General features: G+C 47.8%; 2 protein-coding genes across 3 annotated transcripts in view; one reads left to right on the top strand and one right to left on the bottom strand.

Annotated features, from left to right (window-relative positions):
• Positions 1-7,570, bottom strand: part of fgd6 (FYVE, RhoGEF and PH domain containing 6) — a 32,432-nt gene extending 24,862 nt beyond the window's left edge. Inside the window, exons 1-3 of the mRNA XM_080492248.1 lie at positions 7,380-7,570; positions 5,240-5,337; positions 2,940-4,681 (exon numbers count right to left, since the gene is read on the bottom strand). Of these exons, the coding sequence (XP_080348374.1) occupies positions 2,940-4,681; positions 5,240-5,337; positions 7,380-7,389 (1,850 nt within the window). The 5' untranslated portion in view covers positions 7,390-7,570. The remainder of the gene's footprint in view (positions 1-2,939; positions 4,682-5,239; positions 5,338-7,379) is intronic.
• Positions 7,571-9,669: 2,099 nt separating this feature from the next.
• vezt (vezatin, adherens junctions transmembrane protein) lies at positions 9,670-24,683 on the top strand. Of its 2 annotated transcripts, none has more exons than XM_080491853.1 (12): positions 9,670-9,835; positions 12,584-12,721; positions 15,406-15,495; positions 16,125-16,309; positions 16,402-16,686; positions 17,872-18,030; positions 18,194-18,341; positions 19,424-19,794; positions 20,041-20,234; positions 20,312-20,418; positions 20,515-20,722; positions 21,551-24,683. In XM_080491853.1, the coding sequence occupies exons 1-12, from the start codon at positions 9,800-9,802 to the stop codon at positions 22,018-22,020; spliced, it is 2,391 nt and encodes a 796-aa protein (XP_080347979.1). In that variant the 5' UTR covers positions 9,670-9,799; the 3' UTR covers positions 22,021-24,683. The 2 variants fall into 2 exon arrangements, with proteins under 2 accessions (XP_080347979.1, XP_080347978.1); XM_080491852.1 differs by having other exon boundaries at positions 17,860-18,030.
• The last annotated feature ends 702 nt before the right edge of the window (positions 24,684-25,385 follow it).

Below are 25,385 nucleotides of genomic sequence, written 5' to 3'. Positions count from 1 at the left end.
TCTATAAAGCCAACAGGCTGGGAAACACCTCACATTCACTCCTTCACTCTCTCTCCTCTCACACACATTTCCAGCCAGCTCCTCTGCATACCAGACAACATTAAGAAGCAGGGCACATGTGAACCGTGTCCCAGCCGGGCGGCTCACCGTCTGGTCTGATCGGTGGGGACATGCCTGGGCCGGTAGAGGTGCAGGTCCACTGCAGAGGCTGCGGGACGTGAAGAAGTGTCTTTGTCCTGACGAGCATTTAACATTTGTTGCTTTATATTTTCAACTTTGCTCGTCAAGACGTTTTTAACTGTTCACGCAACTTCAGCTGAAGCTTCTTGGTCCTGATGTCCAGGAGGGGAAACGTTTGTATTCATGCACAGATTCAGTCTTTCGTTATTTCTGTCGTCTTCTATGTTACGTCATCCCACACTGCCCCCTCAGGTGATCAGCTGTATTACTCTGGGTGCTACAAATCTGTAACATCCCTGGAAATGAACCAAATTAAACATGACAAGGACACAGAGGACGGACAGAGGGCTCCCACCTTTCTGGATTTAGCGTTGAGGATAAATGACCTTAAGATGCGGAAGACTACGACAAAAATGATAATCAACAAGACAGAGAAAACTATTACTAAGATGACGAAGAAGAAGTAGCACCTCATGGTAAATTTAGAGGTGGAAGAAGTAAAAGAAGAAGCTCATAAAAGAGCAAAAGCAGGAAGAATTAAATTATTCATTTAATGGACCTTTGACCCGAAGCAACAGAGTTCCTCATTGGAATGAACCTTTCCTTAAACATTGCTTTTCATTCAGCCATTTCTCACTTTGTTCATTTCATCTGGGAGGAGAAGGGAGCTCAGAGGAGATCTTCTCCCACAGGACGGAGCAGAAACATGACGAGGTTAAGTAAAGGCTAAAAACGGTGCAGGGTGGAGGGGGAGGGGGAGGGGGAGGGGGAGGGGGAGGGGGAGGGGGAGGAGTCTGCTTTTTTATTTTCCCTGTTCTAGAGAGCCGTGTGGCGTTTCTGCGATTCTCAGACATTTCCTGCCCCGGTCACTGAAAATAACCCTCATACAGGAAAACACATCAACCTGCCCCACAAAACACAGAGCATTCCTGCTGCCACCTCTACAACCTATCGCTCACCGAGACTCTACAACCTGTCGCTCACCGAGACTCTACAACCTGTCGCCCACTGAGACTCTACAACCTGTCGCCCGCTGCGACTCTACAACCTGTCGCTCGCCGAGACTCTACAACCTGTCGCTCACTGAGACTCTACAACCTGTCGCCCACCGCGCCTCTACAATCTGTCGCTCACCGAGACTCTACAACCTGTCGCTCACCGAGACTCTACAACCTGTCGCCCACTGCGACTCTACAACCTGTCGCCCACTGAGACTCTACAACCTGTCGCCCACTGAGACTCTACAACCTGTCGCTCACTGAGACTCTACAACCTGTCGCTCACGGAGACTCTACAACCTGTCGCTCACCGAGACTCTACAACCTGTCGCTCACCGAGACTCTACAACCTGTCGCTCACCGAGACTCTACAACCTGTCGCCCACTGCGACTCTACAACCTGTCGCACACCGAGACTCTACAACCTGTCGCTCAACGAGACTCTACAACCTATCGCTCACTGCGACTCTACAACCTGTCGCTCACTGCGACTCTACAACCTGTCGCTCACTGCGACTCTACAACCTGTCGCTCACTGCGACTCTACAACCTGTCGCTCACTGCGACCTGTCGCTCTCCGCGGCTCCCCTGCAGTCTGACCAGGCAGTTGTCAGTCACAGTTGTCCTCTGAAGACGTTCTAAGCTTCTTCGACATTCAGATGATAAATGATCCTTAAACTTGCTGCATCATCAGAACCTTTTTTCCCCAATCCAAGACGGCCTCCACAGTAAGAGCATGTTTACTAAACAAAGTTTCAAATGAAAACGCAGCGTTTCAAAAAAGTTTCACGACAACAGAAGAAACAAGTTAGCATGCTGGGCCACTAGTTGGCGCTGTAGTTTGTTTTTATAATTAAACCAACACACACATGGAGCAGAGAACAACAAGTTCTAAACATGAACAACAGGACAACAAAGACATTCCAGTGGACAGACCACCAAGTTGGATTGTTATTACGGTGACTGTCAAAATAAAACTACCAAGTTGGATTGTTATTAGGGTGACTGTCAAAATAAAACCACCAAGTCTAGGAGAATATGGACTGGGAGTCATGACACCACAGAGGAAATATTTTTCTGATTGTCCAGCTACTGAGCATGTGCAGAACTACTAGTTACTGCTGCCGTGGTGACCAGGACCAGGACCAGCGAGCCCCAAAATGCAATGGAAGTTTTGCGTTTTGACTTGAAACTCGGTTGTGTGACGAGGACGTCGTCTGCTTCTGGTCTCCGAGTTCCGGTGAAGCCAAACACGGGTAGAAGCAGTTTCATGAGGCTTATTCTTATTGTTATCATTGTGACAACCTTGAAATGGACCAAACCCACGGTCCCCCACCACTGTCATCTTTAGCGTCCCCCCAAGGTGAAACCTGGATCCCCAGTTGGAAACAGTAAGATGATTACCTCGAAAACCAGTTTGAATCAAATTTTGGAATCAAGTCCAAATTAAACTCCGGTTTAATATATGCTTGTGTTCTTCTGCACATCGGATTTTCAAAGAAAACAATGATGAAGACATTTAAATGTCATAATTAGAGGTGCTGTCTCTGTTTTTAAGAATCTCTGAAAGATAAAGCCCAATAAAAACTTATTTTGCAAAAATCGTGTCAATTCTCTTATGAATTCATTCATCTACTGTAAACATGCAGGTGTCAACAGCATCATTCAGCATCATGAGTCAGACTCAGTCAGACTGGAGACAACAAACAACAAACTAGAGCAAACTTCCTCCAACGTTCCACACAGCTTGAAGTACCGTACCTCTCATACTCGTGGTCCTGACACCGGTGAAACGGGTCCTGCACTTCATAAATGTCGGCGTCTTCCGAGTCGTGTGTCCACCCCAGCCTCCCGCCGTGAAACGGCAGGTTCATGTACTCCGGGATCTCCTCGTACAGCGGCACGTTTTCATACTCCACCGATTCCTCCACGCCTTCCACGCAAAAGTTGCCGTCCCCGATGCAGCTGCTGGGCCGCTCCAGGCTCCTCCTACCCCCGTGAGACTCCAGGCTGGTGCAGTCCAGCGACTGCCCCCCCTTGGCCAGCAGCTTCGGCAGCATCTTCACCGACAGCCGGAGCTCCAGAAGCTTGCGGAAGGAGAGGCTCCTCTTCTGCGCGCCGGCCCGGGTCGCCAGGTCGGCGGCGGAGAAGGACTGCGCCCTCTGCTTGCCCCCCAGGGCGGGGGCCCGGCCCTTCGGGGGCACGCTGCTCCTGGTGGGGATCTGCCGGCTGAAGAAGGTGACGCAGGGTCGCGTGAAGCGCCAGGCGCTCTTCTCCTGGGGGGGCGGAGGCAGCTCCCTCATGGGGGTGTGGGCGTGTGGAGGGGCAGGGGGGCAGATGGAGGGCGGCAGGCTGTGTCTCTGGGGCTTCCTCGGCGGCGCCCGGGGCGACGGCTGGTCCTCGGAGGAGAAGGCCTTCCTGGGGCGCTGGCAGCCCAGCTTCATCTGCTTGGGGAGGCTGTGTGTGATCGGGTAGCGCTTGAAGTCTCCGTACCCGCCGTCCTCCTCCTCCCCCCGCTGCCCCTCCCCCTCCTTACTGAGCAGGTCTAAGGAGTGGGAGCAGCTCTTGTTGAGAGGAGGTGCAGTTCTGAGGGAGGTCTGGCGGGGCGGCGGGACGGGAGCGTGGCCTGAGTTTGAGTCTCTGGGAGGTGACGGCTCCTCCCACGCAACCTCCTCCGTCTGCTCCGCCACTCCGCCCTCCACCCCGTCCTGCCTCACCAGCGCCGGCTTCTTCAGCCTCCGGGGCTGAGGAACCGGGAGGGGCTTCCTGGGAGCGGCGGGGACCTGCAGGTCGGGGCGCAGCCAGCCGCCAGCCTCGCCGCTCCCAGGAGGAGCGCTGCTGGAGAAGACGATGATGCTGCCTGCAACATCACAGGCCGGAGAAGAGTCTGTTAAACCTGTGCTTCGGAGCGCCGCCTCCACCTGAGCAGCATCAGGCTCATCAGCAGAACAGTCCTGGCGTTTCTCCTTGTCAGTGGCGTTCTCCGTTTGCTCCTCAGTCCTCTGAGCCTCTTCATTGACGAGGCCTCTGTCCAGGTGTCTCTGTCTCTGGGGTTTGTCTCTGGGCTTCTTGCTACGCCGCACACCTTCACCGTGACGTCCAGCTCCTCGCTCCTCCAGTGATTCTCTGCTTTCTTTGGTGGGCGCTCCAGCAGGAATCTCGTTCTGCTCCGGCTCCTCGTACGCGTCGCTCTCGCAGGCATTCCCGTTCTCCAGCGGCGGGCGGTGGCCGTCCAGAACGACACAGGAGCAGGTGGGAAAGATGTAATCTGAGTCACGCCTGCCCGCCTCCAACAAAATCCCATTTTTGGAGTTGAGAAGAAAGAGGCTGTGATCTGAAGCCTCCTGCTGGTCCTGAGCGAGGCCGGGGGGGTCAGAGGGTTTTGGGGGAGGGGTTGAAACGGGGGGAACGGTAGAGGAGGACTTGGGGATGCAAGGTTTGGGAGCGACAGCCGGTTTTTCCCTCTTCAGCGTGGCGGGGGACGGCTGTGTGGCGGGGGACGGCTGTGTGGCGGGGGACGGCTGTGTGGCGGGGGACGGCTGCGTGGTGGGGGACGGTTGGCTGGCGGGGGACGGCTGCGTAGCGGGGGACGGCTGTGTGGCGGGGGACGGTTGGCTCGCGGGGGACGGTTGGCTCGCGGGGGACAGTTGGCTGGCGGGGGACGGCTGCGTGGTGGGGGACGGTTGGGTGGCGGGGGACGGCTGCGTGGTGGAGAACGGTTGGGTGGCGGGGGACGGCTGCGTGGTGAGGGACGGTTGGGTGGCGGGGGACGGCTGCGTGGTGGGGGACGGCTGGGTGGCGGGGGACGGTTGGGTGGCGGGGGACGGCTGCGTGGTGGGGGACGGTTGGGTGGCGGGGGACGGCTGCGTGGTGGGGGACGGTTGGGTGGCGGGGGACGGCTGTGTGGGGAGGGACGGTTGGGTGGCGGGGGACGGCTGCGTGGTGGGGGACGGTTGGGTGGCGGGGGACGGCTGTGTGGAGGGGGACGGTTGGGTCGCGGGGGACGGCTGTGTGGGGGGGGGCGGCTGTGTGGGGGGGGACGGCTGCGTGGCGGCAGCGGCCTGGGACGGGAGGCCCGGCTTGGGGGCGATGGGCGGGGGGGAGGGCTTGCTGGTGGGGGGGAGTTTGGGTTTGGGAGCTAACGGAGGCTTCTTCACACCTGGAAGAGAAAAAGAAAGATTTACAGGAAATGGACTTGCACGTCCTGTCACATTAATGACGCAGCGCCGAGTCAGCACGCTTCAGTCAAGCCTCCTTGAACAGGAGACAGACAGCTGCGAGCCGGGGGGACACCGAGGTCACACCGAGGGTTTACCTCCAGGATCAATACCAACAGAAATCATCTCGTCAGACATCGAAAACTTTTATGAAACTAAAACTAACTAACATTTTAAATAATCATTGGAAAAATGCACTTTTGAAAAAAAATAATTTAAGAAATATGACTTTGTAATTTGAATTAAATTACAAATACTCACGTCACTTTAATTAACTATAAAATAAACCTACAATTTAACAGCTTTCGTAGAGAACATGGTGCGGATTGAACTCCAGTATGATTACCATTACATATTCAGAAATACTGTGTTTCTACAGCCTTATTAGCATTTGTAAGTTTCAGTAAAATTAACCAGATTACTATATTTAAGTAGCATACTTGAGTACTTTAAAAAATATTGTGTGTAAAACTACAAACTCAAATGTTATCACTTAGCACTGTATATATTATATTTAATGTTACTTATTGCTATTTTAACTCTATTCTGTGTATTATTTTCTGTGTGGAACAATTTTATACAGAATTTCCTTCTGAGATAAATAAATGAGGTGTTTCTATTCTATTCTATTCATAAATGAGAGCAACAACATTTAAAGCATACTTGATTACAGTAATAATGTGATCTCATCACAAATACGGCCTTTAAATATTATATACATGTATAATATGCAGAAAGTTTATTCAGGAGCTTTTGTCTTTTTTGACTTATTGTGACCAATTTAGAATGTAATCTATTTTAGGGATCAAAAAAGTATCTTGACCTGAAATGTTGATCGATTTTTTTCCAAGCAAAATCCAGAAATATATTGACGCTTATCTTCATTTTGGCTTTTATAGACTTGGCAGTGAAATATGAGAGTATAAAAGTGAATTTTGTGGATTTAACTCTTCTGGTGCCTGTTTCTTAAATCCATTTTTGTTTGAAGAAACAGCTGAGTGTGCAGGCTGGTGAAAAGCTGTGAATTCAGATTGTAGGCCAGATTTTCCGCTCTCCTGGCTCAAGCTTTGGCTGAACACCACGAGAAGTGGAGTCATCGAGCGGATGTTTCCCAAAAGGCCAACAACCTAAAAACCGCTCTACACGTTGTCCCCCTGCCACCAGACTCCATTCACAGAAACACCAAATATACCTTCACCTCACCTGTACACACACACCTTACCATGACCACCCTGAAAACTGCAATAATTACAACCTGGAGCTGCAGCTTCTTAATCCGGCTCACATTTTATATGGAAAAAGTTTATATTTGACAAGCCACTGACTTGAATGCAACTGAAACTTTATGGGGGATTGCAGCGTTAGCAGACAAAGTGAAGAAAAACACTTTAACCAAGACGTAATTAAGAACTTAAATATCAGCCGAACTGTCTAATACATGTCGACAACTAAGTTAAGACAATAAGCAAAGTCTTCACAGATATATACGTTTTGATAAAAGCGAACAACTCTTAAACTTAAAGATTTGTAAGCGGAATCTGGCCCTATGTTATATGACAACCAGGTATGTGGAATTAACATGTAAAATACAGATGATACTTATAGAAACGGACTTTGTAAAGACTTGCCCTCCTTAAACAGGTAAATGTTAAGACTTTAACAAAGCTTTGGATGACAAAGTCGGACTGTGTGCATCCACAGCAGGGCAGATGTTAAAAGACAAAGGATTGAAGCCCTGTGTCTGCTGCAGGGGCAGTAATAACAAGCCGAGAGGCAGATTTCCTCCAAACACTGACATCAAGTTCACTTTCTTCAGGAAAGCTGTTATTTAGAAAAACTGCAATAAAACTGAGGCTGACTGAAAATGAAGTGGGTGCTGCTACTAAAAGCGCACAGTTTGGGTCATTTTCCTGAGATAAACTCTCTGAAAACAGTTCTGACTTTTGAAAAGGTTGCAGAGTAGAGTTTTTCTCCCCACACAAACCTGCGCTCATGACTCCAGACTTGCTCCTTTCTCCATGAGTTAATTTGACTTTCAATGGAAATGCGTGAAAAGTTGCGTTTTTTCCTCCATCGACACCGTTGTCATCGTGTGAACCTCCTCCCGGATAAAACACACACTTCCATCCCCGCGGCGGGCTCTTATCTCTCCAGAGGACGCACAGATAAACGCTTTGCTCCTGACCCTTTTTCCATTTTTCGAAGTTTTTAGCCACGGTGCTTTTTCCCCAAACGGCCCAAAGCGAGACAAACACGGAGTCATTAACATCCGGTTGCCTTCCAAAGTATAGGTATCCTCAAAGAACGGCAGCAACATTTGCTGGAAAATAAGATGATACGATCACACAAGCATTATATATTTCCTAAAGGTACTTTGAACTTATGAGCATTAGCTACATGTTGCGTTATATCTCATAATGGTATTTAATTGAATATGTTTCAGCTTATATTTTGATCATACTTCTGGTTACGCCTTTGCCCTTTCCTCTAACTTTACATTCAGTTGGCTTGGGTTAAACGGTTGAGGCTGTCGTTGCTCCTCTCGGCCGCGAGAGGCGCTCCAAAGCGCTCCCTTAACGGTTTGTCCCAACAAAGGCCGCAATGGCTCCTGGATCCAATACACGTCAACGGAGCCGCCATATTGGTCCGGGCAAACTGCTCCTGTTGAGAGCTGAAATCATCTGTTTCGATTAATTTAAAATCCCAGATAATGTGGGATTTACGATGTAAGTCTGTATGTCAGTATTCCTTCCCTTCTGTCTTTTAGTAATCATATTGTTTTAATTTATATTGATTGCTTCTTATCACTGGTTTTCAAACACGTTTCTGTTGCTATTTTTGGATTTTGTTGAGTTTCTTTTGTAAATGTACAGATATTATTATTATTGTTATTATTATTATTATTATTATTATTATTATTATTATTATTATTATTATTATTATTATTATTATTATTATTATCATAATTATTATTCTTAGTATTAGTAGAATTATCATAATCATCATCATCATAAAGCAACATTGTTAAACAAAACAGACCTTTTTCATTCATAACTCACTAATTTAATTTATATTTCATTATTTTATCATTTAAACCAAAATTAATATATAATTTTTGATAATATTTAGATTGATACTACTATCCAAATCTTTTTATTTTATCCTGTCTTAAACTCATAAGAGTCCATTATGTGAAATGCAATATAATGAAATCAATGTGAGACCAAGTTGGTATACATCCATTGTGTTTTAAGCTGATATTAAGCTGTCCTCCAAACCTTTTACATCTCTCCACTTGAACCTTCAATCTATTTAACAGAGAAAGACCTCATTAAACAAGAGAAACAAGTAAAGATGTTTCTGTATTTCCTGACTGGATCCAAGCGAAAAAGATCAGTCATGAAACCATCAGACTTAATGAACCATTCATAGTCTCACTGTCGTGGCTTTGTGCATGGCTTTTTATTTCAATTTGATCTTTATCTCTATAACACCAATTACAGCATAGCCATCCATTGGCACATTTACAGAGAAGCACCCAACACCAAGGCAAAGGTGGAAAAGACAAATTGCAAATGTCTGTTTCCTCCAGGTGGGTATTTAGGAATAGTAAAAAATAGAACTAAGACAGAAATCAGCAAAGAAACAAGTTGATATCAGACATCAGGCTTATCAAATAAAGCATTGAATCTTGATTTGGAATGTAACAGATACAGTAGTTTTTATCCAGAAAAAACTTTGGTTAATACATATCTGTATCTGTCCACCAGTGAGTGAGTTGGTCACCATTAAACTTTGGGGCACCTGTGGCTCGAATGATCAGCAGAGTAGTCAACTCTCAATTGAAAGGTTTTAGTTTAAAGTCCCAACACCCCCGTCCCCCTGTTAAAGTGTCCTTGAGAAAGACAATGAACCCCAAACTGCTCCCAATGGATGGACTGAGCACCTTGCGTGGCAGATACGTCCTCTGGTGTGTGAATGTGAATAACAGCACAAGGCGCTTTATGGAAAAGTACTGTATAAGTGAAATCCAATATTGTACAAAGTAATATCTAATATTACTTATTTAATTCTATTATGACTTATTTTCTATTTTAACATGCTATTTCACTTGTTATATTATATTTTGTGTGGACCACTGCTTTTGATAAAGAATTAATAAAGCATTTTCTATTCTACTGTAGTGTTCTCTTGCCCGGTCCAATATGGCGGACGCGTTGACGTAACGCTCTTGTCAGTCATAGCGGCTGTCAGAGGGCGCAATACCTAATGGGAGTTGTAGTTCTTGGGCAAACCGGCAGTGGTAACTTCTCCCCGCTGTTACCCCCACAAGACGTCCCCCACCCGCCGCTGCCGTTGCCCCTCGCCATCGTTCAACGGGCTGCGCGTCGATGGCGGAGAGCAATGACTGAGGAGTTTGACGAAGACGTGGTCTTTGAGGTTGGTTACCGCCGCCGCCGGACGTGAACTTGTGCTTTGTCATCCCGCCCGGTGGCCGGAGGGTCAAGACGTGAGGCGGCGGACCGGGGCTCCTTGGCGGAGGAGGTGGAGGAGGCTAGCTTTCTTAGCTCTGCCCTGTTGCCCTGTTGCTGCTTCGCTTTGTCCGCCTCTACATCGACCGGAGAGCCCGGCTGCTTCTATCAAGAAGCTTCGCTGGTCCTGGGGAAGAGGCCGCAGTGTTTAAACCCCTCCTCGGGGGGGGGGGGGGGGGGGGGGGTACACTGCGTCGCTTCTAGAAAATAACCATCAGGAGGTGACAGCGTTATGCTGGGGTAACATGTAGAAGTGACACCATCATATAGTCCTGGGGTAACTATGCATTTGGAGCATGGTCCTGGGGTAACTATGCATTTGGAGGGTGACAACATGATCCTGGGGTAACTATTCATCTGGAGGGTGACAACATGACCCTGGGGTAACTATTCATCTGGAGGGTGACAACATGACCCTGGGGTAACAATGCATGCGGACACTCCAGGATTCCTATGTGGGATTGCAGCCCAGTGGGATTACCAATCTGAAGAAGCTCCTCCTCTTTCTCAGATCAGATCTTTGTTTTTCTTCCAAACCACCTGAGACCTGAGCTTCATTCCTTTATCTGCAAATTCCAGCCTTGTTTACATTGTGAGACGCCTTTTTTCAGTCTTGGAATGTGTTCGTCCATGCAGCACCTTTCTTTAACCCTTGATGGAGTTCCAGACCCAGGAGGGTAGTGTCAGGGTATTTCTATCCTTCCACACCTCCCATTGTGCCATTTAAACATGATAAAGTATGTAAAAATCCATTACATGGACCAAAAATCAAATGTGCATCACCATTTCTTGCTGTATTTTGATTGGGCCCATTGTGTGAGTTTAATTCTCAAGCAGGCAGGTTAATCTTAATGATATATCAGATTATTGTCATTAATGTGCTGTCGTCAAAAATATATCAGTAAAAATGCAGAAATGACCACAGCAGGTCACTTTGCCGAAGAGTTACCATCTTATCAGTTAATAAGACGTAACAGGAGTAAGAAAATGAACCAAACAGACAAACACGATTCATTCAAAGTGAAAATGTAAAACAAGCGAAACAAAGTGTGATAACCAGCAGAAAGTATTTTATTGTGGAACAAGAAGGTACTCGGAGACAGTCTGCTGGTGCAAATACACACTCGTACATCTGGATCAGATTCTGGATCTTTTATAGATTTAGTGTCTGAAATATGAACCGTATCTCTGTTAAAGTATAATCTCTTCCAGCCAAGCAGCCCAGGATAAGACAGAGCAGGTAACAGTTAGAAACCTGAGAAATTAAACTTGATTTTCATACGTGTAAACGTTTTTAAAGAGGTTTTGTTGTCCATGAGGTGGCAGTGTCGAGTCACTTCACCGTTTGGTAATCCACTGATTCTGATTGAAGGAAATGTGCAGACTGTTGTTGACATCAGGGTTTTGAACCTGCAGTCCCAGACTGAGGCTTTAACACTCGCCTGCTCCTCTTAAAGGGGAAGTTCCGCGTTCGCACTAAAAAGTCTCCCTGTGCATTTTTTGTCATTTATTTGAAGGCAGTTTTTGGAGGTGGTGTAAACCTACATTATAACACAGACTACATCACTGTGTCGTAACCAAGAGGTTCAGCAATCGTATGAACTATTCCTGGAGTGACTCAGTACACCATCTAGTGGTCCAGATTGGTATTGCAGGACTAAATGGGTTGGGGTTCGTTGGCAAACTTGCGGACTTTGGTAAATATACCATCATTTAATTGTCTTTGAGATGAAGATCAGGACTGTTTTGTCTTATTTGGCTGATTGTTTTAGGCTAACTTGTTTCAAATATTACATAAATACTACATATGGTTGAATATTTGTTTAGATTTATATTAAAATGTTTGGCCTTTTTCAACCTTGTAATTTAATATTCTTGTTATATTTCTTGCCTTAAGAGATTTTCACCCTTTTTTATCCTTGTTTTTTAAAGATATATATAGAATAGACATAGAACATATAGAACTATCTATATTCTTAAATTTTTCTTTAATTATTATGACCAAAAAAGGCTAAAACGCTAACATGGCTACCATGGCCAAAGCTGCTAAAATGGCTAAAAAGTTGATTGATTTTCACTCTTAGTTTTCATAAATACAACATAAACCAGCATTTTAGTGAATAGTTGATGAGTATATGAAAGTATATAATCTGTGTCATGTGAAGCTTCAATCTGTTTATTGAGTCCAGGTTGAATTTCATGAGGAGAAAATGAGTGTTTGGTGGCGTTGAACATCCCAGAGAGCGTCCTGACACGAGTGTGAGATCCTGGTGCTTTATGGAGTCACATGGATTCTAGAAGATGTTGGATAGAAAGAGCCGCTGTGTGACGACTCGGCGTCCTGAAGCCGATCAGTCACACTTCAGCCTTCACATTAATGCACCACAAACTGGGGCAGAAGTCAGGATGAGTGTCAGTCAGTCCAAAGCAACACTTCCTGTCTCTCTCCTCTCATTTCATACTTTTCCAGGAGATTTTGCCTGATTGCTCAGAGCTGCAGCTGATTGATGTGTAGTTTGCATGTTCTCCCCGTGCATACATGGCTTTAGCCAGATACTCCCATGAGCCGTCCACTAACCACTATGATTGTCTTTACATTGGACGGAATGGTTTATACCTTCTCCAAGTTTGGTTTCTGGCTCTTCTCTGTCTGCAGAACTCTCCTCTGTTCCAGTACCTGCACGATTTAGGCCACACAGACTTCGAGGCATGTCCCACTGCGTCGCAGGAGGACGAATGTGGCGGCGAGGAGGACGACCTTGCGTCTCCTGGAGGAGAGGGACGGAGAACCTCGGTCAGTTCTACCTCTACTTTACACAACAGATGGCTTGGAGTTTTGGAACAGTTTCCAGAGGGCAAAGAAGGAAAACACTTTTTAAATGAAGAAGATCTGCATGACGATGAAGAGCGAGTTTATTTCAAAAAACTCAAATGTCTTGGTCAGGAGATGGAGGAAATCCTTCACACACACACACACACACATATTTCCTGGTGTGTGTGTGTATGTGTGTGTGTGTGTGTGTGTGTGTGTGTGTGTGTGTGTGTGTGTGTGTGTGTGTGTGTGTGTGTGTGTGTGTGTGTGTGTGTGTGTGTGTGTGTGTGTGTGTGTGTGTGTGTGTGTGTGTGTGTGTGTGTCCTGCAGTCAGACAGAACTAATAGATTTGAGTGTTGATGCTCACTCTAACAAGTGGGACACACAGTGGGACTGCTGTGGGGCACTCAGTGGGACACACAGTGGGACACACAGTGGGACTGCTGTGGGACACACAGTGGGACACACATTGGGACTGCTGTGGGACACACAGTGGGGCACACAGTGGGACTGCTGTGGGACACTCAGTGGGGCACACAGTGGGACTGCTGTGGGACACTCAGTGGGACTGCTGTGGGACACAGTGGGGCACTCAGTGGGACTGCTGTGGGACACACAGTGGGACACACAGTGGGACTGCTGTGGGACACACAGTGGGGCACTCAGTGGGACTGCTGTGGGACACACAGTGGGACACACATTGGGACTGCTGTGGGACACACAGTGGGACACACAGTGGGGCACACAGTGGGACTGCTGTGGGACACACAGTGGGACACACAGTGGGACTGCTGTGGGACACTCAGTGGGACTGCTGTGGGACACACAGTGGGACTGCTGTGGGACACACAGTGGGACACACAGTGGGACTGCTGTGGGACACACAGTGGGGCACTCAGTGGGACTGCTGTGGGACACTCAGTGGGACTGCTGTGGGACACACAGTGGGGCACTCAGTGGGACTGCTGTGGGACACACAGTGGGACACACAGTGGGACACACAGTGGGACTGCTGTGGTCACTGGTGCTCCACATGATGAGAACGACTCCCTGCATTCACTCCCAGGTGTTTATTAGCATTCTGCTCTTTGATTGGAGGTAAACTGTATTTCCAGCCGCTGCTCTACTTGTAGAAGTGATGGCACACAGAGGATTCCTCCGAGTGCTCTGCTTCCTCTCAGACGGAGTTCCAGCTCCACCCAGCACCGTGGCACCGCCTGTGTTCAGGTGTTTGTGTGTTAATCTCTGCAGTTTGAGGCGGCCTGTAATTCAGCTTGGCGTCACGCGACCCGGCCTCTCCTCTCGGACGGGAGTCGGCGCCGTGTTCGCCTCGTTCGGGAACTTTCCGTGTGTGTCACGCTTCCTGTGGGCCGCTCTGTGGCTTTAAAGAGGACGGGGGACTCGGATCAGGCAGGAAACGCTTTGGGACCGTCCTCCGGTGATCCGTTTCCTGGAGCGGAGCAAAACAAGTCACCAAGACGGAATCATCTTTAGGCTTTAGCACTTCAACTATTCACTTTCTTAAAAATATGATTAATTTGTATCGTGCATATCACAACATAGACTCACTAGTCCCACATGAGTGAACGTCGATGAAAGCTGGAAATATACTAATGTAATGTGAGCTACCATCTGGGGCCACTAGGTGTCGCTGTATGACAACAGAGAGCTGCTACTTTACCACAAAAAAACCTCCATTACTGCTGTTTTTAACAAAAATGTCCCCAGAAAGAAAAAAGCTTCAAACAGAAACACAAAATTATGTGTTTTTCTCTGTGTTTCAGTGTAAACGGACCTTTATTTTAATCCTTCTCAATCAGAACCACTGCTGCACTGTACTTCCTACATGGTTTTCTTTTAAGACATAAAAAAACCAAAAAGGTCTGAATCTAGAAACACCAGCCGGTTCACCTGAAGTCCAGATTTCAACAAAGTTTTTCCCTGTAAGCACATTAGTGGAACATTAATCCTATTCATGATGGAAATGTTACGTAAAGCCTGAGCTCTTTCTTCTCTGCATCAGTGAATTTAAAACCTGGAGCTGATCGTATCGCTGCGTCTGTTTACTCTGGGACAGAAATCCGTCCGGAGGCGGCGAGCAGAAAGCAGAACTGTGTCGGTAGAGACTCCAGAGAAACATCAACATTCCCTCTTGTTTTTCTGGAGGAATTCTTTTCTCTCTGTAGTTTCTATTTTTACAGTGCAAAGGATTGTAAAACTTCAAGCGGTGGAGTGTGTGTGTGGTTTCTGTTTTCACACACACATTGCACTTATTGTGTTTGTCTCTGGGGAAACTGGGCTGTGAGAGCAGAGGTTTTTAAAGCGCGAGGCACCATGTAGCTGCAGTACCGGCCTCTGACAGCAGGGTCTGGGGGAAGCCTTTTCCCGTAGGTATCGTCATAGGGAGGGGAAAACGGAACTATTTGGTCAAAAGACCAATTTCTACATGTGAATATGTCATAACTGTGTTGATCAGGTTCCTAGTACAGACCTCAGATATGTTGATCAGGTTCCTAGTACCGGCCTCTGATATGTTGATCAGGTTCCTAGTACAGGCCTCTGATATGTTGATCAGGTTCCTAGTACAGGCCTCTGATATGTTCAGGGCATCGACTGAGGCTGTTGTTTTCTAACCCCCCCTCCCGTTGTGTACGTGTGATTTCCAGGGAGGACGCTTGTGGAGGCTGGTGGAGGCCTTGTGGAGATGGAGCCCGATTTGCCAGGCGGCTGCATCCCGTAAGCTGGAGCAGCAGCTGGTAGGTGGAGCAGGAACCCGAAAGGACGGTGACAGCTCCTCTTCATCCTCTTCATCACCACACCTCAACTCAAGTCATCCTCAGAATCAAATGCAGCTTTTAACCACATAAAACTGGAGAAGTAAAAGCTGTGTGACTGTCTGTCCCAGTGGACTTCATTGTTATCGGCAGAAGCTCTCAGCAGCATCTCAATTTCTGAATCATTCAAACTGATACATTTTTTTAAACATGCGAGATATGAGGATATTTGCATACACAAATAATTAAGTTATTATTATAAAAAAAATGTCCAGTAGAAAAGTCAACAAACCTCATTACTGCCTGCAGATACTATCATCTGGTAAGAAGAATGTGAAGGAGAACAATGTGTTTGACACACTGGATGATGGAAAACAAGCAATTTAAAGGGTTTAAAATCTCTAATGGAGGATGATGCACTGTGGGAGGAGCAGGAGGAACCGCAGCAGGAGAGCGAGGATAGATGGAGAGAAACCAGTGAGGCAGGAGGAAAACAATCATACCTGTTGGTCTGAAGTTATTTCTAGAAATGACACGTAGATACCTAGAGTCTCACCCATAATGAGTATGTATGGCAGTATTTCAGTGTGACCTCCTGTCCTGGCCTGCAGGACGGTGTGTTTGGTCAGTACTCGGTGTGCTGCATCCTGGACCAGGACGTACTGCTGCAGGAGGACGTGGAGCTCATCGAGCTGCTGGATCCCAGTCTGCTTACCCTCAGCTCCTCGCCCTCCGGCTCTCCCGGCCGGGCCAGCACCCTGCCCAGACCCAGCCTCATCGCCCAGCCCTCAGTCTGGTAGGTCGTCCTGCAGCAGCCACTCGGACCATGGGAAGCTCATGGTATTTCAGGCCGTGTGTGTAACTCCTGCTGCTCTACTCTCCTCTCAGGGACGTGGCGGGGCTGGTCGGCCTGGCTGCAGTGCTGCTGGGACTCTGCTCTGTGTCGCAGGGCCTGTGGCCGCTGGCCGCCGGCCCCTGGGCTCTGGTGCTGCTGGGCTGGGTGGGCCTGCGGGGCTTCGCGCTGTGGAGGCTGGGCCGCATGCAGAGGGCCGTCCACGCCCGGGCCACGCAGCTCCAGTCTCTGATTCACAACGCCAAGACCCTGACGGGGCTGTCGCGCAAAGCGCTGCGCCTGGTGCAGGAGACGGAGGTCATCTCCAGAGGGTTCACCCTGTAAGTCGGCTCGCTTCACGTCCACACAAACAATCACACAACCAGTCACATCTGGGTTCCACCCAATCAGATTCCCCCCAACGCAGCCATAATTACATGGATTATGTTTTTCCGTATAGTAGATGAGCTATTGCTTCATTTGTCTCACAGCGGGACAATTCCAGATGTTGCAGAACTTCAATCTGAATGTGAAACACAATGTCTCTTGGTGTTGAATGAGCGCCCTGTCGTCACATTTAAATCCCAGAATTAAATTTATGTCCATCACAAATGGGAAGACGCCAAAAGTAAAGAAATACAAGTTATTCTGAAGCATCCAACCGACCCACAACCCCACCCTACACATGATTAGCTCTAATATCAGATCGTTCCAGGTGCAGATTTGACGATCTGATCATGAACATATTCGCATAACACCATCTAAAAGCTGAGAAAAGCTTCAAGTTGTAGATTAAATCACCATCATATTCCATTTACACTCTGAGTTAACTGCCTAGCTCAAACTAAAACTCTCAGAAATTATCGTTAGTTTAAGACCAATAGACAATAGAAGTTTTAATTGGATGTTTATGGGTCTTGTTTGTCCTGCCTGCCCGTTACACCTTTTAGTCCCTGTTAGTCCCTGTTATACCTGTTAGTACTTGTTATCATCTGTTAGTTCCTGTTAGTACCTGTTATACCTGTTAGTACTTGTTATCATCTGTTAGTTCCTGTTAGTACCTGTTATACCTGTTAGTACTTGTTATCATCTGTTAGTTCCTGTTAGTACCTGTTATACCTGTTAGTACTTGTTATCATCTGTTAGTTCCTGTTAGTACCTGTTACACCTGTTAGTACTTGTTATCATCATTTATCTCCTGTTAGCATCTGTTGGTACCTGTTAGTTCTTGTTAGCGCCTGTTAGCATCTGTTGGTATCTGTTAGCTCCTGTTAGCTCCTGTTTGTTCTTGTTAGCGCCTGTTAGCATCTGTTGGTACTTGTTAGCTCCTGTTAGCTCCTGTTAGTTCCTGTTGGCGCCTGTTAGCATCTGTTGGTACCTGTTAGCTCCTGTTCGCACTCCCGCCGCCCCCTGGTGTCTGTGCGTCTGGTCTGCAGTGCTGTGCTGTTCAGTGTTGTGTGTGCCCCCCCCTCCCTGAGACGTCTCCACAGTTGTATCACATTTCACTTGTCAAGTTTGCTCGACAGGGTTTGTGCGGCCAGCTCCTTTAGCAGGGTGGGGCTGGGGGCGGGGCTGGGGGCGGTGCCACGCGGCCAGCAACTCATGGGACTGAGGAAGGCCTTGTACCGGGCGCTGCGCTCGGCCTTCAGGGCCTCGCGGCGGGCCACGTGTCACATGCTCAAGGCATATCCTTTGCACGTCTCTGAGGAAACTGGAAACAGCAAGGCTCCTCTGATGAGTCAAACTCAACATTTAGATTCATGCAACATTTGATTCATTCATTTGAAAGACAAGAAAGGATCATGTTCATCAACAGAAGCTGATTTGGAATCCTTAACGCCTCTGAACGTTCCCTCTGAACTCTGAGATCGACAATGTGACCAACTATGTGTCCGCGGTGCCGCTGAAGGAGCTGGGACTGGGCCTGGGAATGGAACACCTGGGCGACGAGCAGGCCCAGGAGCTGACGGACGACTACAGCCTGCCCGCCCTGAAGGTGAGACGGAGGGAGACTCATGAGACAACAGGACGCCCGTCTGCTAACTCTGTTTCAGTGCACCAGCTCCCATAAAATGCTTCATTTAGCCTTTTCCCTTCTACAATACTGGATGGAAACTTGAGATTTTGAGCTTCCCATTAAGAAACTATCACCTTAAAACATGGAATAGAACCAATAGACACGAGAGCAGTGGGAACCAGTGCAGATAGATGTAGATAGGTAGAACAAGCAGATGGAGGTTGTGCAACTTTATGGATGCAAACTGCCATTGAACCCAGAAGAAGAAGAACCAATAAACACATTTTACCTCCATCTATACCAATATTAATTTAGCACTAAGTAAAACTACCACCAACAAAACATGTACAGATTAGATATATTAAAATACTACAAACATATAAGGAATTTAGAGAATTTCCCTCTGGAATGATAAGATAATGTTTACTCACATATACAGTTCTGCTGACAGTCCTGAACTGGACCACAGCCAAGGAAACACCATTGCTGACATAAAGGACATAAAAAGCGTTGGAATTTCTTCCTCATGGAGCACCAATACCAATAGCGCCTTTAATAAGGTTTTGGGCAGCTTGACTATCGATGATAATGAACAATAATCGAACATAGTTATTTTATAAAAAATGGAATCTGACATGCATCAACTAAAGTCGGCGCACCACCTGTTTCTCAGGAAATGGTGTGGTCTCATAAGAGGTACTCAACAATTCATTTGGAATTTGACTTAATAGTTAAATTATTAAAAATGACCGAAATGGATAGTAAAGCCTGAAGCATTTTGGAGTTCTTGACACTGAAGTCGACTAAATCCCAACAAAAGGATCTTTGAGCTTTTGGAAAACACACACCTGCAGTTTGTTCCAGCTGATTTCAAACCAAAACTTTTCTGAACTGCAAAAATTATGCATTTTCCCTTGAAAGGTGTTAACGGGGCCTAAAAATGCTTTTTTCTGGGGACATGCAAAGCATGGAGTGCTCCACCTCCGTGTGACGTCTGGAGGTGCTGGACTCCACCCCGCCTCCACAGGACGTTAACCTGATGCTGATGTTTCCTCCTGCAGATGTTGTTCCAGCTGTGGGCGGGGCAAAGCTCAGAATGTTTCCGTCGGCTGGCTCTCCTCCTCTCGCCTCAGCGGATAGAGGAGCTGGAGGAGGTCGCGCCTAAAGGTGAAGCCTCCTTTCAGCTTCCTCCTCCTGCCACGCCACCGCTGCACCGCTCCATCGCCGCCATGACCGAGCCCCTCCATCACGCCCTGGCCGCCTGCCTGGGCGAAGTGCAGCGCAGCTATGACTTCCACCGCCACTTCGAGACGCAGCCCAGGGCGGCGGGCTCCGACAGGACGGGGCGGGCCCGGGAGAAGTGCCGAGAGCTCAACACGCTGCACACCTCCATCCGGAGCCTGCAGCTCCACCTCAAGGCGCTGCTCAGCGAGTGAGACACACACACACACACACACACACACATACACACTGAGGAATGAACACCTGTGATGGACCGCTCAGACCATCATCTTCGGAGTGATGTGTGTGTGTGTGTGTGTGTGTGTGTGTGTGTGTGTGTGTGTGTGTGTGTGTGTGTGTGTGTGTGTGTGTGTGTGTGTGTGTGTGTGTGTGTGTGTGTGTGTGTGTGTGTGTGTGTGTGTGTGTGTGTGTGTGTGCGCGCATGCGTCGCGGTCAGGATGATCATCCTGGAGGATGACCTGGAGAAGCTGATGGTGTCCAAGGAGCTGACGGAGTTGACGCTGGAGAGCTACAAGGACCTGAGTGAGCGTCTGCACCAGCTGCAGCCACACATGCAGGCCAGCTCGGGCTGCTGGGAGGACACCATGTCCCAGGTGGAGCGCATGCTGCGGCGGGCCAACGCCTCCCCAGGTGAGTCAGTCAGCTCCTGCTGGGTGTGACTCCAAACCATAACTCTGGGGATGCCGTGTCCTCTCACCTTCTCTCAGGCGGCGCTGAAGGTCTGGAGCAGTGTGGGCCCTTTCTGCCTGACGTCCCTGCTGCTCCGCCGTCCTACCCTCTGATCCTGGACCGGGACCCGGTGCCCGAGGAGCTGGTAACGCCCCCTCCTCCCCCGTCACCATCAATTAGCTGTGTATTTCCACGTCCTCCACCCTCCATCCTCCTGTTTGTCTCTGGCGGATCCACACAGGAGTGGGAGGCCTACGTGTCCGACTCCGACTCGGACGGCGAAGGCGGAGCGTCGTGGGCCGACACACTGTCTCCGGAGGAGCGGGAGCGGCAGCGCCGCGAGAGGGAGGAGTCCCGCCACGTCCTGTCGGAGCTGAAAGCCGTCCTGGGTTTCCGAGCGTCGGAGGTGGAGAGGATGAAGAGGAAGCAGCTGCTCTTCAACGACCAAGGTCTGAGCCGAGTCTGTGTAACTTTGTCAATATTACAAGTTCATAGTCGAAACAGAACTTTTATTATTGCAGTTTGAGGTGAGAGGTGTGACCTTAAGTTTAAACTTGGGCAGCATGTTGTGGAGTTTGCATCTTCTTCTCTTGTGTGGATCGTCCTGCAGCCAAAAACATGTTGTCAGTGAATTAATGACTCTGAATCACAAACGACCAAAAGTGCCTGGAAGGAGCTCCAATCCTGCCAAGGCAACAAGAAAATGGTCCAAATCTCAAAGAAAACCCAGATTTTTGTTAACATATTTCTGAAGAGTGGCGACGACACGGAACCAAGAGCCAAGTAGAGACCCAATGCTGTCATGACAGTAGAGACCTGACGCTGCCATGACAGTAGAGACCTGACGCTGCCATGACAGTAGAGACCTGACGCTGCCATGACAGTAGAGACCCGACGCTGCCATGACAGCAGAGACCCGATGCTGCCATGACAGTAGAGACCTGATGCTGCCATGACAGCAGAGACCTGACGCTGCCATGACAGCAGAGACCCGACGCTGCCATGACAGTAGAGACCTTGACGCTGCCATGACAGCAGAGACCTGACGCTGCCATGACAGTAGAGACCTGTTGCTGTCAGAGGGAGTCTGTCCAAAAAGTCCCAATGCACCAGCTGGAGGAGAAGCTGTCTGGACATTTCACTGGAATCTGGAGGGGGGGATCAAATCCACACACAGGAAGAACATGCAGTTCCACATAGAAAGCTTGTCCTGGGACATTGTGACGAGCCGCTGCTCCTCCACCCTGTGATTCCAGCTGTTTCCTGTTCTCTTCCAGCTGCTGTCGCTGCTTCGGCTCTCAACGAGAGCTCAGATCTCACCCCGGAGCCGGTGGACCATCCAGCCCCCAAAGGCGCTGAAGAAGGAAGCCACCTCTCCACAGAGGGCGGGGCCAGGCCCGACCCCCCCACGGACCCGCTGACCGAGTTCAGCTGCGGTTTGGAGGGCGGGGAGCAGGTGGGGGTCTGCAGCAGAGGAGGGGGCGGAGCGTCGGAGCTGCACCAGTACGACGGCGTCCCAGAGGGCGAGGGTGGCCAAAACGGGCTGGACTGCTTCCTGAAGCCGAGAGCCCCCGCCGTCTCGCTGATGGACCGGCTGACGGAGATCCACGGCTCCGAGACTCTCAGCTTCAGCTCCGCCCTCGCCGCTCAGGTGGCCGCTCGCTCGCACTCGCTCATCAACATGGAGGAGCAGACGTTCGGAGACGAGGAGGAGGAGGAGGAGCAGGACAGACAAACAAACCACTGAGGAAGAGTAGACATTAAAAAGGCGCTGCGTGATGGGAGAGCGGGTTTGTGTCTTTGATCAGCGTCGTGTGACATCGAGTTGCAGCTCAAGGAATGAGAATAGAACCGAGGAGGTTCATTAAAACTCTTTCTACATTCGCTCCACCCAAACTCAATGATTTAGTTTCCATTTTACTGCAGAGGGTGAAGCGTCCACCTCCTCTCACCACTCTGTGCTCAAGTGTCCTTGATGGGGACCCCAACCTCCCATGTCCCCCCGACGAGGCCGAGCACAGCACGGCACTTTAACTCCATCTGTGCATCACGGCTCAAGTCCTTTCACAATAAAGCTCCAAATTCAACACAAAATATTCAAATATTTCACAGAACCTGTTGTTTTCCTTCATCAAATAAAGAAACTTTAGTTTGTCCCGAGGACAGTAAAAGCTTTTCAGTGATAGTCACATGTCTCGAGCTTCACCTGGACACATTGCTGTTGTTGTTTGTCTCGCGGCGTCCTCCTCACTCCTCGTCTCTTACTGTTAAAGCTCAGGTACCAGAACCAGGAGGACCGCCTCAGCAGAATGTCCTCCGTCCAGATTCATTAAACACTTTCATGATTGTAACGGAGACACTCCAGTCGGATTCCTGTTGGGAGGAAGATCCTCTAAAGTTCAGAGCTGGACTATTTGTGTTCATTCATTTTGATGCTTTCTTCACAATCGGATGGTCAAACTGGGAACTGGGATTGTTACCAGTTGAGAAAGTCCCATTTCCCAGTTAATCAAGTGGCCTAAGGAACAAACATGTGATGTGATTTAACTTCACTACATGTTGAGAAGGTAAATCTCAAGATTCTCTCAATGGATTCAAATTAAATGTGGAAAAGCTTCATGGATCTTACGAGCTATGAAATATTCATCCATGAAGAGAAGTAGATTCTGGGATGTGGGAGAAAACCACTGAATATGATGAGGAGTTGTACCGTAGAAAATCCAGAAGATGACTGAAAAGCTGGTGTAAAGAACCCAGAAGTATATTAAAGTCCATCAGCTGTTTAAATCCACATTAACGTGTTTAAATCAAACACAAACTGACTCTTCTTCTATTAGTAACATCTTCTAGTTTTAACAGTCAGTCTGGGCTGCAGCTTCATTTTAATTATCTTTATTTTAGCAGAATTCTGTAACAGGAGATAGGTGAAGGGTCAAACTCGTCATTATTTGTAGGAAATTACATGTTATTTTAAATGGCGCTACTGGAGACCAATTGAATGATCAAATATTTAATAGTTAAAATGATTTGCACACTCCACATATAAAGATTTGACCAGATATTTATAGTTTAAGCAGAAGAATTCTGCCTTTAAGTCCCAACTTGTTTACAATAACTTATAATGTGAGAAACAGCAGAAGTCTGGTGTTGAACAGATTCTCTGGATCAGAAAGTCTTTTAGTTCTTTCATGTTGATAAAACCATTAGGAGAGTTTAGACAGCAGAGGCTTCTTATTTAATGGTTAGTGTGAAGAAATACCAGATGAATGAAGGTGAAGATAAAATGTCAGGATTTGAGAAATGAAGGTAAAGTGTCTTGTTTCCTGTGCGAGGTCAGCGTTACAAAGTGAATCTACACAAACGGTGAAATCTGAACAGAAGCAGGAAGACAAAGCCAGATAGTATTTTTAATATCGCCACCATGTTTCTGTCCACCTGCACTGACGTCCACTTTTCTCCCACAATCCATCTGCACGCTGACGTGGGGCACCACCAGGATTCCACATGTGACGGGTTCAACCTGCTGACGAGTCTTGAACCCAGACACGACTTTGTGGCTGTATCACAGCTAAAGATCATGTCCAGAGTGTGGATCTATTTTTCTGTGTGTTATGATATTTGTGTCTACAATGAGAGTTGAGCTTGTAAAAGTCCAGTTGTTGCCCACAGTGTTGACTTATAGGGTTTGCTTGATCCCTCTAAAGGTTTGAAACCACTGAGCTCCACAGCTCAGGTAATTACCAAAATAAAGTATGTGAAATGAACACAAAACAAAGATGAGCCTATCAGCCAGCACTGAGGGAAAAATACAACCTTCAATTAAGAAATCAGGTGAGGACAGAACATTTACAGATCCTTCTAGACACACAACACATACAGGACACACAAAAACAGTCAAATCTAATTATACACACACAAATCTGTGTGAATGCAAATTCTGTTCCGCAAACTTTGTCACACAAAATCTGCATTTACACACAAATCTGCACATTTTGAAATGCATATTCAAACTTTTTTACCCAAATAAATCTGTATGCAAAACAAATGCTATGCTTACAGGCACATATCAGTGTCAACATCCTAATTTTGTAATGCACACACTCTAATCTGCACACACACAGATTTTGTTACACCTACACAAACATCTACACATGATGTTTGTTACACTCAGACAAAAAAGTACTACATTCCAAAAAGTTTAATCTGGATATGCACAAATGTAAGTGTGCACTCACAACTGTCCTTAAAGACATAACTAATAGAAAGACACTGGTCGGTCAGCGACGGTGATCTCAGACAATCGCTGGTTTCTCTGCGTCGGTTTCCAGGAGGAAGATCTGCAGCAGCTCTGAGTGGATTTAATGAGCTGCTGTGGTGATAAATTATTATTAAAAACAGATCAATCCCCCCATGTCTGCCTTGTCTTGACCCCTTCTTGCTTTTCCAGTGTGAAATAAAATCCTCTTCTGGATTCCGAGGATCAAGTGTTTCTCACGTTCCACTCGTCAAGGAACCGGTTCCGTCTGGAACCTGAAGCCTTCAGAGAGATTCTGCTTTTGTCTGCCCTTTTCACACACACACACACACACACACACACACAGTGTTCATTTCATTCATTCCAGCCTTTAGATGTCCACTGCTGGACGGAGGTCTTCTCCAGACCTTTCCATGTCTTCCTGTCTTGAGCTGTCCTCCCCCAGGCGGGACCATCACACGTCTCAGATCATCTCTCCAGCGTGTTTTCTGTCTTCCTCCAGATCTTTTCCTCTTGGTTCCCATTCTGTCTCTGGTTTTGTCCTTCGGCTCAGTGTCCTGCTCATTTCCACTACTGTTGTTTGATGCACACTATGAAGTCTTTCCCTCTGGTTTGCTCTCTGATCCACTGCTCGGTTCTTCTGTCTCTGCAGGTGATGCCCTGTGAGATTCTTTCCATGGTCTTTGCGTTGTCTGGAGTTTTTCCAAGTAAAGCTTCTGTGAGCTTCCAGGTTTCACAGCCATGTATGATTCTATGTGTAACGCAGGAATGAAAAGCTTTTCTTTGGTGTCTTTGGGGTTTTGAAGATGTCCTTCATTTGGCCAAACGAAGTCCATCCCAAGGTCATACGCCTTTTT

This window comes from Lipophrys pholis (genome assembly GCF_963383615.2).
Source record: "Lipophrys pholis genome assembly, chromosome: 22".
Classification (NCBI taxonomy): Eukaryota; Metazoa; Chordata; class Actinopteri; order Blenniiformes; family Blenniidae; genus Lipophrys; species Lipophrys pholis.
This window is presented reverse-complemented; position numbering and strand designations above follow the sequence as displayed.